This window comes from Pistacia vera, unplaced genomic scaffold, assembly GCF_008641045.1.
Source record: "Pistacia vera cultivar Batoury unplaced genomic scaffold, PisVer_v2 Contig478, whole genome shotgun sequence".
In the NCBI taxonomy this organism is placed as follows: Eukaryota; Viridiplantae; Streptophyta; class Magnoliopsida; order Sapindales; family Anacardiaceae; genus Pistacia; species Pistacia vera.
Genome location: NW_022196310.1, coordinates 1,192,005 through 1,208,314, shown reverse-complemented (window position 1 = coordinate 1,208,314; position 16,310 = coordinate 1,192,005). Strand labels below are relative to the sequence as shown.

The window sequence follows — 16,310 nt, the reverse complement described above, 5'->3', positions numbered from 1 at the left end:
TACTTGAATTTTCCATGCTGCCTTAATCCACCCAATAGTGTATGCGTTGGGGTGCTTCTTAGTTTTCAGACCCAATTTCTCAATGTCTTTGCTAATAATATTTTCACAACCACCACTGTCAATAATCACATCAAATAAAAGTTTAGTGATAGTGCACCTGGTTCGAAATAATTGATGTCGCTGGGTGTTGTCCTCTTGTTTTGATGTCAACATCAGTCTCCTTACCACATAGTTCTGACCATTATCTTCATCATCATCATCCCCATCTGGACCACAATAAACTTCATTATCCGCTTCTTCTTGTTCCACAACATGGACAACTTTTCTGAGAGAACAATTGCTTGATCTATGACCAGGTTGGTTACATTTGAAACACTTCCCAAGGATCGGTTTCGCATAGGGATTTTCAGCTTTCTACCTTTCCTTTGCATCTATTATCTTCTATTTTCCAACCGCCCTTTCTTTTCTGAACCGATCATTGCATGTAGGAACATCCTGACTTGCCTTATTCTTTTCATTATTTGTTCTATAATTCTCCCTGCTGTAATTCTTGCATGAATAATCTGGTCTACTCTTCTCTTGCAACAACAATTCAAACTTTAATGCAAAGTTTCGTGCCTCTGCTAAATTCCACATTACTTGCACCCCTATTTTGTCTTTGATAACTGCTTTCAAACCCTCCAAATATTTAGCAACCTACTGGCCTTCAGTCTCCCTCAAGTCATTCCTTTCTGTCAACCTCATAAACTCTGCATTATAATCATGCACATATTTCTGTCCTTGATGACATCTCTGGTACTGTTGGAACAAGATCTGTTCATAATTAGGAGGAAGAAAATCCCTTTGTAACAATTGTTTCATTCTATAACATGTTCTAACTGGTGCTTTCCCCTTACAAAATCTTCTGGCCTATAATCTTTCCTACCAGGCAGAAGCTCCTCCCTTTAATCTAAATGCAACCAGTTTCACCCTTTTCCCCTCTAGGATCTTCATATATTCAAAAAACCTATCTACTTCTGCCATCCAATCTAAAAATTCCTCAATATCTAAATTTCCCTTAAAGCAAGAGATATCTACCTTCAATCTGAATTTGTTGAGTTCTCTGTCACAATACTGATTTCTGCCATACCCAACGCTCCTTTCAGGTTCTACATAATAATCATCTTCTTCGTCTAACTCTTCCACGTAAACTTGTTGTCTATGTCTATTTGCAAAAACAGGTTTGCCAATAGGCTGTCCGTGAGCAGCATCATCCTCAGTACGTTGCCTTTCATCAATCCTATTTTTGTTGGCATTTACGCTCAAAGCATCAAGTCGATCTACAATTTCTTCAAAGCGTCATTCCAAACGTTGGAATCTGAGATCCATTCGCTGCTCCAAAGCTCTCAACGCCACCCCTTGGGAGGTCTCAACTCCCTGATCTTCGCCATGAGAACTGCTGCCACCTACAACTTCATCACTTGCCATTAGATTAGACGAATTTTGCCTGCTCTGATACCAACTGACACGGCGAGTTAGCGAAAAAAACCAAGGCTAGCACTTGACTATACCTTTAGGGTTGATAAACAAGTCTCAATTCAGAAACTTAAGCCTCAAAGTCTGAGATAAAATTTAAATGATTCATTTCATAACATCCAAAACGAAAAATAAGTTTATATAGGGTGACAACCAACGTTAATAAGACTCCTAATAACAAAAGGAAACAAAATCTAAATTAATTAAAACAAGAAAACCCGAAATAAAACAGGAAAAAAAGCACAAACAACCTGAAACATGCCAAAATGGTGGATTTTGACCTTGAAAACGACCTCCAACTAGCTAAAGCGGTTTGCCACATCGTTGGGTTGGAAAAGAGATTTCTGTCAATATCTTACGGGTCTGGTAACTCCTCCGGATCAACAGTAATGGTCGTTTGAATGTGATATTCTCATTTAGAATCTTTGGGCTTTATGTATGTGCTTCTTACGCTCATCCCACTCTATGAATTCATCCGCTATACGTTCTACATTATTTATAAACCTTGAAGTTAGATTTTATGGAGGTTTAGAAAGCAAAGAGATTGGAGAAAATTAGCTTAGTTGAGAAGTGGTTTGTGTTGGGAAAATGAAGAGAATTGTATGTATTTATATTCGGGAAGAGTAGTCAAGAGACAACAAAGGAAGGAATAATTATAAAGAGAAAGTTCTTGCATGTTGACGCGGTTTTAGCCCTGAAATTGACTCCATGTTCACTAGATATTGGTTAAGCTGTTGAACTGTGACTATGAGAAATATTGTGGTATTCAAAATTGGTGGGACGACCCAGTTTTAATTTATAGCTATAGGTCACATATTGGGTATACTCATTTGTCATGGAATAATTGACTAATTGAGCTGGATTCTATTGACTGAAGACCCTTGTAACCAATAAGTAGCAATTGGTCCAAAAAGTCACAAAAGTGTGACTCTAGCCTAGTTGATTCAAATTGAACGATACAAAGCATAAGTTGACAAATGACAAATTCGGAGTTTCATTTTTATTGATAAGTCTGATCTTTTACTAAAAGAGTCATTTTGACCTACTTTTCTTTTCAATCTTAGATAACAAATTTGGGATTAAGCTAGCTCAAATCAGAATTAGGAGTTTTGTTTTAACTTAATCTATTACAAAGAATTATTTTGACCCTGTAACTGTCTTGAAGTCAAGGTTTAATTCCTTTAAAGAATATTTTAAAGGCTTTGAAAGTGTCTTTTGTTAATAAATATGGATTTATGAGACACATCTACCAGAATGATTTTCCTGGAAAGACTACATGCAGTCTGAAATGCAAGACAACTCCATAATAGGTAAAGTAAATATCAAATAACAGGACCAGAGGAAGGAATAAAAAATTCAGGTTATTGCTAAAAGTTGAACATATTATATTAAATAAAGAGTCAATAAGGCAGATAGATTCATCAATCCCATATCATATTCATCAAAAGTATAACGATAACATCTGGAAATGTCTATGATGATGCAAGTTATTCAAATTATCCAGATAGTTCTGTAGCCTGTTTTCACCTCCTATCACGTAGTCACTGTAGGCTTAAGACTTCAATCTCAAACTCCAGGACTGAATTAGGTTGAATTCCCCATGCTGGAAATCCACCAGCACCATAAGCATAATCTGGAGAACACTGCAAATTCATAGAAGGGGATCAGCAGATATCAGAGAAGAATACGAGCTACGCCAACACATGACAGCTTTTACAACTAGATAACTATTTCTGAAAGCAAAACAAATGCTAATGAGCATGGCAACAAATTCGAAATATTATTGAAATTATCTAGCAATAAGTAGATTCCATGATTGAGAACATAGTCCAGGAAATATATTGGAAGTAGAAAAGACACTGGCATTGGAAGAAAAAATAAAAAAGGGACACTGTTGAAGCAAAGACGGAGTTACTACTAATGAAAATCAGGGCCATGAATAAAAAAATTTATGTCTGTTTGCAAGCATACTACAGTTGTAATATCATTGAAGAATTATGTAGCCATCTGATAATTATTAGGCAAAAGGTCCAGATATATGAATTCTGGTGATGGGTTTGGGAAGTACCAGCTATGTATGGGTATCAAACACTCAATTTGTAAGAGAGAGCTACACACCTTGCAAAATTTAGGCTTTGGTTTAGCAACAATAATTTGACAAATATGTCATGATGCAAATAAATTCAAAACCAAAATGAAAATGAAAATCCAAACAGTTAATGAAACAACTATATTTAATGACCAGGGTCCTCAACAAAATATAGAAGGATCAAGTACAGTTATCTACTGAAAAAAAAAAAAAAGAAAAACACGCCAAATATTTCCCTAGGTATCGCCAAGCATCAAAAACTGTAATATGATACTGCATTGTCATAAGTATTGCTCCGTATATTTTTATTAGTGTTTAAAATCACAGCCATTATATTCATGTATCAAACCAAAGCATAATTAACAGAGAAAGTGGTATAGAAGAAAAGTGAAAAATGGTTAATAGAATGGAAAAGTACCCGCAGACGAGCAACCTCTCCCACTTGCATTCCCAACACACCTTCATCCCATCCTACAAATTAATCAAACACATTCAAACAGTTCACCAAGTTAGTTTGAAGAATATCATATCAGCAATGTTTATTTAGTCTAAAATATATGAATAGAAAAGAAAAGAGAAAGTCATGACCATCTTAGAAAAGCACGATTCTTAACTTGGGATATCTTGAAAACAGGAGATATCCCTGTCTGAAAAAATAATTGCATGACTATAGCGCCCCTATTAAATATAAATTAGAATATTCTAAAAAACACTGTTTTAGTGCCAATTCAAATGTCAAGAAACTGTTGGAAGAAGTTAACAAAATCATCATAAACGTTGATGAGTATACAAAAATACTGAAATGCAACTTGTGTACGAAAAAGTTTCCAATATATGTATTAAAAGCAAAGTGGAGTACATAAATATTTGTCATCCCCTAAAATGTCATTGAGGACAACATGCAGGGTTTTTTCAGTACAAACAAAATAGTTGGATCTATAGGAAGATAAATTTCTCAGGTCAAAAAGGTAAAGTTCACAAGAAACTGCTTTCTCGCTTGAGAAAATAATCAGAAGAATGGTATATGCAGTTAAAACTCTGATGGGACCAACAACACATTAGTGTATGGGAGGAAAAATAAAGGTGTAAAAAAGGGGATGAGGGACTAATTATCAGGCTGTACATGTGAGTGTGTGGGTGGTATTAGGTTTATGAGAGAGTGACAAGTGGCAAGTGAAGATTGATGGGGAGCTGAATTCGGTTATAGTAAGAGAGTACAAAGAATAAAAGAGAATGTGAAGGATCTGTCTGGGAAGATTGGAAAATAGTAAAAAGGGAAAGGGGTTGGGGTTGGGGAGGTGCTGGCCCTCGAAGTCCAGCGGGTTTCTTTGTTCTTAGCAAATTCATCTTAAATGGTTTGGTTTATGTTTATCTTCTGTTATGCTGAATTGTAGTTGTAGATGAACTGTTATTAAAGTAGCGTTGTCACAGAGGTTCTATTCAATATATAAATTGAGGTTATTCAGTATCGCTTGTGTTCTTCAATTGTTTTGAAGTGATTAAACTGTTCTGGTGTGACTGAAATTTCTAGGTTGTTGACTATTAGAGTTTCAGAAGGTTGTTTGTGAGTGATCTTTTGCAAGAGAAGCTTAGGGTTTCTAACAAAGTGGTATCAGAGCAAGGTTATGGTTGGGACTAGAATGGAGAATAGGGTTGATAATATTGAGAGAGAATTGGGTACGATTAGAGATTGTCTAGTGGAGCTGCAGGCGTGGATGAGACGGAAAGATGGAGAAGCTAGAAGAGGAGAAGGGAGTAGGTCGACTGAATTACATGGTGGGGACGAACCAAATAGGGGGGGAATGACAATCAAGATAATCAGGGACAAGGAAGACCAGAGCATGGTACCCGAAAACTAGATGTATTGCTTTTTTCAGGAGATGATCTGTATGGTTGGCTATTTAGGATCGAGAGGTACTTTAGGGTGTATCGAATCACAAAGGAGAAGGAGCGACTAAACACGATTGCGGTGTGCATGGAAGGCGAAGCGGTGAATTGGTTTCAATGGATGGAAGTTCGAGCTCCGGTGAACTCTTGGGCCACTTTCAAACTCTCCCTTATCCATAGGTTCAGTGGATCTCAAGAGGAAGGTCCTTATGAAGCTCTAATGGCGATCAAACAAACGGGAACTGTTAAGAAGTATCGTCGAAAGTTTGAGGCAACCTTTACTCCATTGCGTGAGGTTAGGGAAGACATTTTATGGGCTGCCTTTATTAATGGGCTTAAGCCCGGGATCAAAGCTAAGGTGAGACTGAGCAAGCCTGAAACTTTAGTCCAACTGATAGAGTTAGCCCAAAAGATCGAAGAAAAGAATTAGGCTTTCGATGAGCTTAAGAGTGGGTTGAATAAGTGTTCACGAGCTAGTGGGCTTAATGGGATAAATAAAAGCTTTAGTTCTTTTGGGCTTGGGTCGGGTCGCCAATTAGTATTCAATAACAATGGGTTTCGATCACAAAACTACCAGCCCTCGTTCGCAAACACACCCAAAACAAGCATCCCTCAGGATCAACAAAAACGACTTCCAAGTGTTAATCCAACCAATAGTCAAAGAGGTAGCAACTCCACGATGAATCAACCCTTAGAGCAGAGTCCTTCTATTCGAAGAGAGTTTCCATTTAAACACATGACTAAGAATGAGACTCAGAAGAAAAGACAGAGAGGTTTGTGCTTTAGGTGTGATGCAAAGTTTTTTCCTGGTCACCGTTGTGAAGAAAGATAGTTTCAAGTCATCCTTGTGGATGAAGAGGAGGAAGAAACCGAGCCTGTTAGGGTGGGAGAAACAAACGCAGAGTCCGAGGAGGCTGCCCAGAATGACATCAAACTGTCACTCAACTCTATGGTGGGAATTAACGGACCACGAACCATGAAATTAAAGGATAAGATTCAAGATACATAATTAATTGTTTTGATTGATAGTGGGGCATCTCATAATTTTATTAGTAGGAGGATAGTTGAGAAATTAAAGGTACCTGTCACTAGAACGCAGTCATTTGGAGTAAGAGTAGGGGATGGTTATCGGGTGAGAAGTGAGGGTGCGTGCCGAGGAGTTTGTATTGATCTTTAAAGAGTCCCGGTTGTGCTGGATTTTTTCCCATTCGACATGAATAGCTCGGATGTGGTGTTAGGAATGGCTTGGTTAGAGACATTGGGGGAAACAACTATAGATTGGAAGACCCAAGTAATGAAATTCAAGGATAAGGGCAAAACCGTGAAACTCTGTGGTGACCCGACTTTCAGCAAGACATTGGTATCCTTGAAAGCTATGTTGAAGACAACACAGAAAGAAGGGCAGGGGTATTTAGTGGAATTCGGCTCTTTGCAAAAACAGCCAGATGATGGGGATGACATGGACAATAAGCTGCTTGAAGTATTGGAGCAGTTTCAGTCGGTATTTAACCCTTTAGTTGGATTACCCCCCACTAGGAACCATGAAGACGCCATTAGGCTCTTACCCAATGCCCAACCACCAAACAACCGACTTTACCGTTATCCTTACTACCAAAAAAATGAGATCGAGCGAATTGTGAGAGAAATGTTAGCTTCAGGCATTATCAAACCGAGAGTGAGCCCATTTTCTAGTCTAGTGTTACTTGTCAAGAAGAAAGATGGAGGATGGAGGTTTTTGTTGACTATCGAGCTTTAAACAAATTGACCGTTCTGGACAAATTCCCAATTCCTGTGGTGGACGAGTTATTTGATGAATTGGGTGGGGCTACAGTCTTCTCCAAATTGGATTTGAAATCGGGGTACCACCACATTAGAGTGAGAGAAGAAGACACCCCTGAGATCGCTTTTAGGACACATGAAGGGCATTATGAATTCCTAGTCATGCCCTTCGTATTAACCAACGCTCTGACAACTTTCCAAGCTCTAATGAATGATATCTTTCGGCCGTATTTGAGGAAATTTATTCTAGTGTTTTTTTTATGACATTCTCGTGTACAATAAGACCATGGAAGAGCACGTGCAACACCAAAAGATCACCCTACAGACACTTCAAGAGAATCAGTTATTTGCCAACCACAAAAAATATTTCTTTAGGCAGCAAAAACTCGTGTATCTGGGGCACATTATATTGTCGGAAGGAATAACAGTTGACTCTTCAAAAATTGACAGTATTCTTCAGTGGCTAGTTCCAAAAAATTTAAGAGCTCTCCGGGGATGCCTTGGCTTGACAGGGTATTATCCGCAGTTTGTTAAGGGGTACAGCAAAATTGTGATTCCTCTGACTACACTATTAAAGAAAGACGCATTTAAATGGAACAGTGAAGCACAGAGGACATTCGAAGAATTGAAGCAGATCATGACTTAAATACCAGTTTTGGCAATACCGATTTTTTCAAGGAATTCGTGATTGAGACAGATGCTTCAGGACATGGTTTAAGGGTTGTTCTGATGCAAGAGGGCAGGCCATTGGCATTCTTGAGTAAAGGGTTGTCGTTGCAGTCCAGACTTAAGTCCGTCTATGAGAGGGAACTTATGGCCGTGGTCATGGCAATCCAGAAATAACGGCACTATTTATTAGGCAGACACTTTGTGATAAAAATGGACCAGAGGAGTTTACACTTCCTAAATGAATGGCTATTGAGTGAAGACTAGCAAAGATAGGTGATGAAACTGAAAGGGCTCCGCTTTGAAGTGATTCAATTGTTCTGGTGTGATTGGAATTTCGGGGTTGTTGACTATTGGAGTTTCAGAGTGATCTAGGTGCTTGTTTGTGAGTGATCTTTTGCAGGAGAAGCTTGGGGTTTCTAACAAACTCCCATCTAAAAAGCAGTCTCATCTAATGCCACCAAGAAATTCAAATGCAAAGCATAATTGAAGGGAATGATTAAAGCAAATACTACCAGTATATTCTTCACATATTAAATTTCCTTGTCCTATTTGTAATGCTAATATTATAGAAAGATACTGACAACTGTAAGTAATTTTTCTTGAATAATACTAAAATTTCAACAAAACAGCCATTTATTTATAAAAAATGACATGTTATTATTTTTAAACCTTTATTGGAGAAAATTTAACTCTACCATGGACAAGAAAAAAGTAGGCGAAGAATACCATAGACTTACCTTTTATAACAGAACCTTGGCCAATTTGGAAACTAAAAGGCTGCTGCCCAGGATCCTTAGTGCTGAAATAAAAGAAATGGTGAATATAAGTAATCCAAATGACAAAGACAAACCTGGATGATCTGACATTCCAAATGTAGTAAAAGTGTACTGGAAAAATCCTCACCTCCAGAACTTTTGAGAGAGATCACCATTTTTGCCTGTAGCACAGAAAACTAATAAGGTGTAGAAAAGATAGGGAAACTAACTATTCAAAACAGTCCTTTCACTATCATTTCTTACAAAGGTTGCAGTTCTCTACCTCACATAACCCCTTTGCAATCTTTCTGCTAACCCAAACTCATAGCAATTTGCTAGGAAATACCTATGCCAGTCTAGGATATAACACTACATGCCTTATACAGTCAATTGACAAATAAAAAAATATGCCAAACTTTAACGATCAAATTATATGGTTCAATGCAACTATAGTTTAGTACATTATATTAACGATCAAACTTGTAACAAACATGAATTCTGACTTAAACGCACAGCCATCTTTCCGACTTGATAACATAGCAAGACTGAACAAAAACACTCAATAAAGCATATAATATCTTCTAATTCAGTTGAATTAGTGAATGGTTGAAGCCAACAAGCCCCAAAGAAAGGCTACTGAACTTACATTTGACAAATCTTATCGAAATCTCAAATTTTCTATTATAAAGGAAAAGATCTAGCCTAATATTCTCACCATTGTAATACTAAAACAAATAATATATAAATGAATAATGTAAACAAAAACCCAAAATCAATTTAGTCTACTACAGTTTCTCGGCAACCAAGCAGTAAGGACTAACCATAACCGGTGCAGTGAACGGTGACCTTCTGGCCGGCAGTTGGTTTGGGGCCGGTTCCGGGGGTCAAAATTTGCTTCTCTACTCCCATCGCTGTTATCTAGGGTTTTGGATTTTTGATCCTCTTTTATTTTAATAAATGAAAATCGTATGTATAATATATAGATGAGGTTACTACTTTTTAGGCGTTTCTAGAAACTAAATAGATCGCTCAGGGGGACTCTGAAATTTTCTGAAATTCATGGATACTGATAATTTAGCGGTCTTGTAGGGGTGAATGTAATAATTTAGTTAAAACTTTACAAGTAATTTTTTTTGACTGCATAGTTTTGGAAGAAAGGACTCGGTTCCTCACAAATTATCCCGCAAAATAGATGGGAAAATTATTTAATAGACTATTCTGGAGGGGTTGAAAATGATCACATGCTGAAAGCTCTTCCAGACCCTTCTCCAATTTAGTTTTTTGGGATTGTTGTGTGTGATTTTTTCATCAAGCTCGGAATATCATGAGGTTATAGCTCGACCCGAAAACAGCTTGAATTCATCGATAGTCCGACCTAGCGTAAGCTCGTCGAGTTACAGCTTGACTCAACACAAGCTAGTTGCGAACAATCCGTGCGATCATTCAACCAACTCTCCAATAATTTCAGATCCCATATATCTTGAAAGAGATCAGATTGACAACAATCTTTGTGCAATTATAGCGTCCAATCGTGAGAATATTGGGGTTGCATTTCAATTCAATTGTAATCCATTTATTTTCGCTATTTCCTTTGTACAAACTATGTATGTAAACCCCCTCAAACAATGAGAGAAGGGTTGGAAATTATTCCTAGAATTACTATTGTAAGCTTTCACAGCAAATACAAAAAATAATGGACGTAGGCTCAAGAGTTTACCGCGCCGAACCACTTTAAAAATCTCTTTGCCATTTTCTTTACTACATTCATTATTCATTCATTATTGGTTACTCGTAATCACGCACACACCATATTCGATCCCGCCAAAGTTGATCAGATCACTCGAGTTGGTGTAGATTTTTGTATCAACATTTTGGCGCTAAAAGGAAGGGCCCGCCAACTTTTCAAAAATTCCGGCAAACAGCCATAGCGATCTAACTACTTCAGGCCTATGATGGTGCGTACAAGATCAAAAACCACCATCGGAAACCACAACGATGTGGAGATCACCCATCAGGAGGTGCACCAAGACACCGTCGGGTGTCAACCACTATTGTCGCCATCTCAGCATGCCATGAATAACTAGGATAGGGACGTCAAACCTAAAAAATGGCCAATTGGTAGAGATGATCAGAATAATGGTTGCATAGGCGGTGCAACAGAACGTGGCTGAGTTGAGAAATCAACAACCAATTGCCCAAACCTTGACTAGTCGAGTTTCACTAATACCACCCCAATGAGTCAGAATTCAACAAGAGACCAGTTTGGCTCATCGGCGCCAAGAGGTGACCAACACCCTCGACGTCACATAGTGCACTCCACTCACCAACGTGAGTCTCGTGGGCAAACTAACCTAGGGAGGCAGCTAGGGAAGCAACCAATGGGTGAAAGTAGAGGTAATGATCACCCACGAGACACGTAACCTACTCGGCGGTATCCCCAGCGTTAGTATGCTAGTCTTAACCCATGCTCAAAGCAAGCTAGACCCTCACAAGCTGGCAAGACGAGTAATATGCACCAATCTAGCAATGACCAACTTTCCGATTATAACTGATGTCGTGAGCAACACACTGACGAGCATGATAACACTTATCAACCAAGCCATTATGACTTAACTTCACGCATCAACGCATGTAATGAAGGGGGTTCACAAGAGACAAATTTGCGAACTCGCTTGCTTAACGTAAGGCTGAATATAGTCAGCCAAGGCAATCACAATGAAGACTTAGATTGTTTGCAGAAAATGCTCGACGATCTAAGAGCCTGCCAGAACGACGCGGTGGAAAAAATAGTGAGTTCCCCTTTCATAGAAGAGGTTTGCCAGGCCCCGCTTCCATAAGGATTCAGGGCACCAAAGAGCAAGTTCGATAAGAGAAGAGGCCCTAGAGACCACCTCGACAATTTCAATGACCTGATGGAGTTGCACTAGGTCTGTGACTTGGCGAAGTGTCGTTGTTTCGCGGTCACATTGGTAGGGGATGCCAAGAGGTGGTACAAGAGACTCAAGGTGAACTCCATTAGATCGTAGTGATAATTCTCCTCGTTTTACTTGCAAAAAATTTAAGTGAGGAAACAGTTCGCAATGCCACTCAGCTACCTGAGCAACATTCGTCAAGAGAGAGATGAAACTTTGACCTCGTATTTAACAAGGTTCCAGAATGAGCAAGCAAAGGTCATGGATGCACCCGAAAAGTCAATTTAGACTTTGCTAATTGCAGGCATTAGGCCAAACACGAAGCTGTGGAAAGAGCTCCAAAGCAAAGATCACGTGAGCTTGACAACATTTTATCAGATGGCTACAAAGCACTAGCGAGTAGAAAGCTCGCTAGCAGCCCTAGCCAGAAGCTTGCCAAGAAAAGCCCCAGACAGGCAACAAAATCACCTATCAAATAAGTGGAGGGGCCAAGACCGCAATGATAGGGATCAAAACAAGTCCCAAAAAAGACAGATAACTGCGAGGACAGGCAACCCTTCCTATGGTATGCATAATATACCTCCGTCGTGCAAGACATAGCTCATATCTACGAAGTCTCCCATGAGACGAAAAGACTGCTCGCTCTAGAAAGAATGAGAGGGGCTCTAGGTAGAAGAGATCGACAAAAATATTATCGATACCATCAGACACAACACAAACCAGTGTCGGGCTTTGAAGGATGCCATTATCTTTGGTTCTGAACTTGAATATGATGAATCTGAATCTGATGAATTTTCAGGAAGTTCTAGTTCCTTCCTCTTTCTACCATTCAAATCCACTCTATCCATGTAAGGTACTAATTCTTTATCCAGTGATCGGTGACCTTGCATTCAAAAACAAACACACCAACGAAAACAAAAACAAAAGAAAAAAAAATAACCCAAATAAAAATAATACAAGTTAAATTAAATAACAATAATAACAATAATTAAAGCACACGTTATCAAGAAAGCTAAATAACTTAAAACAAATCCCCAACAACGGCGCCAAAAACTTGATGAACAATTATATAACCTCGCAAGTGCACGAATTGCTCTTGTAGTCTAGTGTGCAAAAGCAAGGGTCGATCCCACAAAGATTTGTAAGCAATTTACTAATTGATAATCCGAGGATTATACTGTTTTATTTAGACTTTTAGGCCAGATTTTAGATACTTCTTAGTTCATTTATGCCTGAATTGCTACTTAATTCTTTACATTTTTTGTTTCAGTCCAAAATGGACATTTTGAGCAAATAATAAGTGAATTGGAGTTTCTGGACTCAGAAGTAAGCGGATCTCAGAAGTTGAGAGAGTTCTGAAGCAGAGTAAAGCACTATGAAGCTTGTTTCCATGGGAGAGCATTGAAGATTCGAAGATTCAAGCAAAGAAACAAGCGGAGGGCAATTATGTAATTTCAGAATTCTTCATGAAGATTCGCCGCAACGAAGTTTGCTCTTCGCCGCGGCGAAATGAGTTACGCACAAGATTTAAGTTTACTTCATCGCCGCGGCAAGATTGCTTCTTCGTCGCGGCGAAGTCTGCAAATTCCAGTTTCTTTAAAACGCACAGTTTCATTTTTTGGCAAAGTCTTAGGTTTTTGGGCAAAATATAAAAGCAAAACTTTGCCATTTTGAGGAGAAGTCGCATTTTTCTTAGTCTAGAGCAGCTTATTTTCATCTTCCTTAGTTTAGATTTAACAAATTTTGGATTGAAAAGTGAGAAGATTTGGGATTGATCTGGTGGATTCTTCAACTAGGGGAGATATCTTCTCTTTTCTCTCATTTCAATATGTTGAACCTTGAGTTTATTGTTTTTCTTGTTTGTTGTGTTGAATTAGCTATGAAATAACCCATTTTGGTTAGGGTTTTGATGTAATTCGAATTTTCATGGATTGAGTAATTGATTTTTGTTATTTTCATATGCTATTGTATGGTTTGTGTGGTTATTCTGATTTTATTGCTTTTAATTGATGAACATGATGAGATTGAGAAATGAGTCATGTTAAGCTTCTTAGGTAATCACCATTGTAGTATTGAATGCTAGAGATAGATTTAAGAATCAATGAAATCAATCTAGGATTCCATGTGCTTAATGAGCTTAGAACTATTAATCTTCAAATTGTTGGGTGCGAAAGTTTAATAGAGAAAAGTAGGAAAACATAGCCTGAGAAGGTATGTTTTACAATTTAGAGAATTCGATTTACAATTAATGCATGTGAATATGGAAATAGCATAATCCGTAGGTTTAATCCATAGAGTCCGAATGAAGTCAAAACCCTACCCGTTTGCTTAAATTGATATTACCTTGTTTTTAATCTTGCTTTCATAATTTAGCTTTGAATATTTAGCAATTTTTATTTTAGTTTTAAGTTTAATTTTCTCCCATTAATCCAAACAAATTCGATTGCTCCAACTCGAAAACAGTAGAAAACTTAGTGCTTAGCAACCAATCCTTGTGGGAACGATACTCACTCATCACTTTATTACTTTGTGCAACTAGTACACTTGCTATTTATGCATGTTATGGTAACAATGCACAAGTTTTTGGCGTCGTTGCCGGGGATTGAGTTTTGTGTTAACATTAAAATTTTCTTATGTTAGCTAGATTGGAGCTTTATTTTTGCTTAATTTTTGTTTGTTTAATTTTTGTTATTCTTTTAGGTTGGTTTGTGATCTCACTCTTTCTATTTTTTCTGTGTAGTTTATACGAAAAGCAAGACATCAGCCAGTGGTTCCTGTTGATCCTGAGATTGGAAGAACCACTAGAAGACTGAACAAAGAAAGAAGAGAAAGAGAGGCTACAGTGGAACCGGAGGTCATAGTTGTAGAAATGGCAGAAAATAGAACACTAAGGGAGTTTTCAGTTCCTTCAGTTGATGGCAGTGGGTCGAGTATCACTAGACCAGCAGTACAAGCCAACAATTTTGAGATAAAGTCAGCAATCATCCAGATGATTCAGCAGTCGGTACAGTTCAGGGGAGATTTGAAAAAAGATCCAAATCTACACATCGCCAATTTTTTTTGGAGATTTGTGATACTTTCAAGTCAAACGGAGTGTCAGATGACGCCATCAGATTGAGACTATTCCCATTTTCATTGAAGGATAAAGCTAAGGGATGGTTAATGGCATTACTAACAGGAACGATTACAACATGGAACGATTTAGCACAGAAGTTCCTGACCAAATTCTTTCCTCCAACAAAGTTGGCAAAGCTGAGAAAGACATCACATCGTTTCTACAGGAAGAGTCGGAATCATTGTATGAGGCTTGGGAGAGATACAAAGAATTACTAAGAAGGTGTCCACATCATGGGTTGCCAGTTTGGATGCAAGTCCAAACATTTTATAATGGATTGATGGTGAATGTGCAAACTATGGTGGATGCAGCATCGGGAGGAGCACTGCAAAATAAGACTCCGGAAGAAGCTCACGAGTTGCTTGAGGTTTTGGCAAGCAATAATTATCAAAGACCTAATGAGAGGGTGCAACCGAAGAAATCTATGGGTCTACATGAAGTTGATGCACATACATCTATTTCAGCCCAACTGACAACACTTCAAAAACAGTTGGGAAGTATGCAGGTAAATTCCATTCAAGCACCTCAACTAACTTGTGAATTTTGTGTAGGTAATCACGTGAGCAGTGAGTGTCAAGTGGGGAACACATTTGCTTCATCATCATCGGAGCAAGTTAACTACTTGGCAAGAAATCAGAGGCAACCAAACAATCCCTATTCCAACACATATAATCCAGGTTGGAGGATTCATCCAAATATGTCTTGGGGCAATCAGAACCAGCAAAACAATCAATGGAACCAAAGAGTATTGCCAACTAACCAAACAGGGGTGAATAATCAACCAGGAGACCCAAGAGTGACAAAATTGGAGGACATGTTTGGGAAGTTTATGCAAGAGACCACATGTTTTATGAATGAGACGAGGACGAATTTAGAAATCAAGGGGCGTCCATTCGAAACTTGGAGGCACAAGTGGACCAATTGGCTGAAAAGCTAAACGAGAGACCACAGGGGTCTTTACCAAGCAACACAGTGACTAACCAATGTGAGCAAGCAAATGCAATAATTTTGAGGAGTGGGACAGTGTTGGAAGAGGTGGAAAAATCAAGAAAATAAGAAAGTCCATCAAAGGGAGAGAAAAAGGAAGACTCTGATGAGGAGGTTGATGAAGAGATCATTGCCGAAGAGAAACCAACCAGTTCTAGGGAAGAGCAGCAAAGACAAAGGAAAGAGAAATTGCCATTTCCCGAGATACCACCAAAATTGGTACATCATACTCCTGCTATACCGTTTCCTCAGAGACTGAAGAAAAAGAATCAGGATAAACAGTTTTCCAAATTTATTGAAATATTTAGAAAATTGCATATTAACATTCCTTTTGTAAATGCATTGCAACAGATGCTGAGCTACGTGAAATTTCTCAAGGAGATTTTATCCAACAAAAGGAAGTTAGAGGATGAGGAAACAGTGATGCTCACGGAGGAGTGCAACGCCATTCTCCAGAAGAAGCTACCCCCGAAACTCAAAGATCCAGGGAGTTTTACTATTCCTTGCATTATAGGAGATATTACTTTTGATCGAGTTTTATGTGATCTAGGTGCTAGCATCAATTTAATGTATTTTTCTGTTTTCAGGAGATTGGGAATTGG

At 38.4% G+C, this 16,310-nt stretch overlaps 1 protein-coding gene and 1 non-coding gene across 2 annotated transcripts; both read right to left on the bottom strand.

The window, feature by feature from the left end:
* Positions 1 to 2,923: 2,923 nt before the first annotated feature.
* On the bottom strand, positions 2,924 to 9,664 carry LOC116146496 (peptidyl-prolyl cis-trans isomerase FKBP12). Its single transcript, XM_031431910.1, has 5 exons — positions 9,516 to 9,664; positions 8,843 to 8,876; positions 8,677 to 8,738; positions 4,023 to 4,075; positions 2,924 to 3,158 (listed from the first exon to the last, which is right to left on the bottom strand). The coding sequence occupies exons 1-5, from the start codon at positions 9,601 to 9,603 to the stop codon at positions 3,057 to 3,059; spliced, it is 339 nt and encodes a 112-aa protein (XP_031287770.1). The 5' UTR covers positions 9,604 to 9,664; the 3' UTR covers positions 2,924 to 3,056.
* Positions 9,665 to 14,855: 5,191 nt separating this feature from the next.
* On the bottom strand, positions 14,856 to 14,961 carry LOC116146517. Its single transcript, XR_004130515.1, has one exon. It is a non-coding gene; the product is annotated as a small nucleolar RNA R71 (small nucleolar RNA).
* Between the last annotated feature and the right edge of the window lie 1,349 nt (positions 14,962 to 16,310).

Coding starts and splice junctions, on each gene's coding strand:
- LOC116146496 (XM_031431910.1), bottom strand. CDS start 9,603: ATGGGAGTAGAGAAGCAAATTTTGACCCCCGGAACCGGCCCCAAACCA. Junction 8,739..8,842: donor CTCTCTCAAAAGTTCTGGAG/GTGAGGATTTTT, acceptor CTTTTATTTCAG/CACTAAGGATCCTGGGCAGC. Junction 4,076..8,676: donor CCAAGGTTCTGTTATAAAAG/GTAAGTCTATGG, acceptor ATTAATTTGTAG/GATGGGATGAAGGTGTGTTG.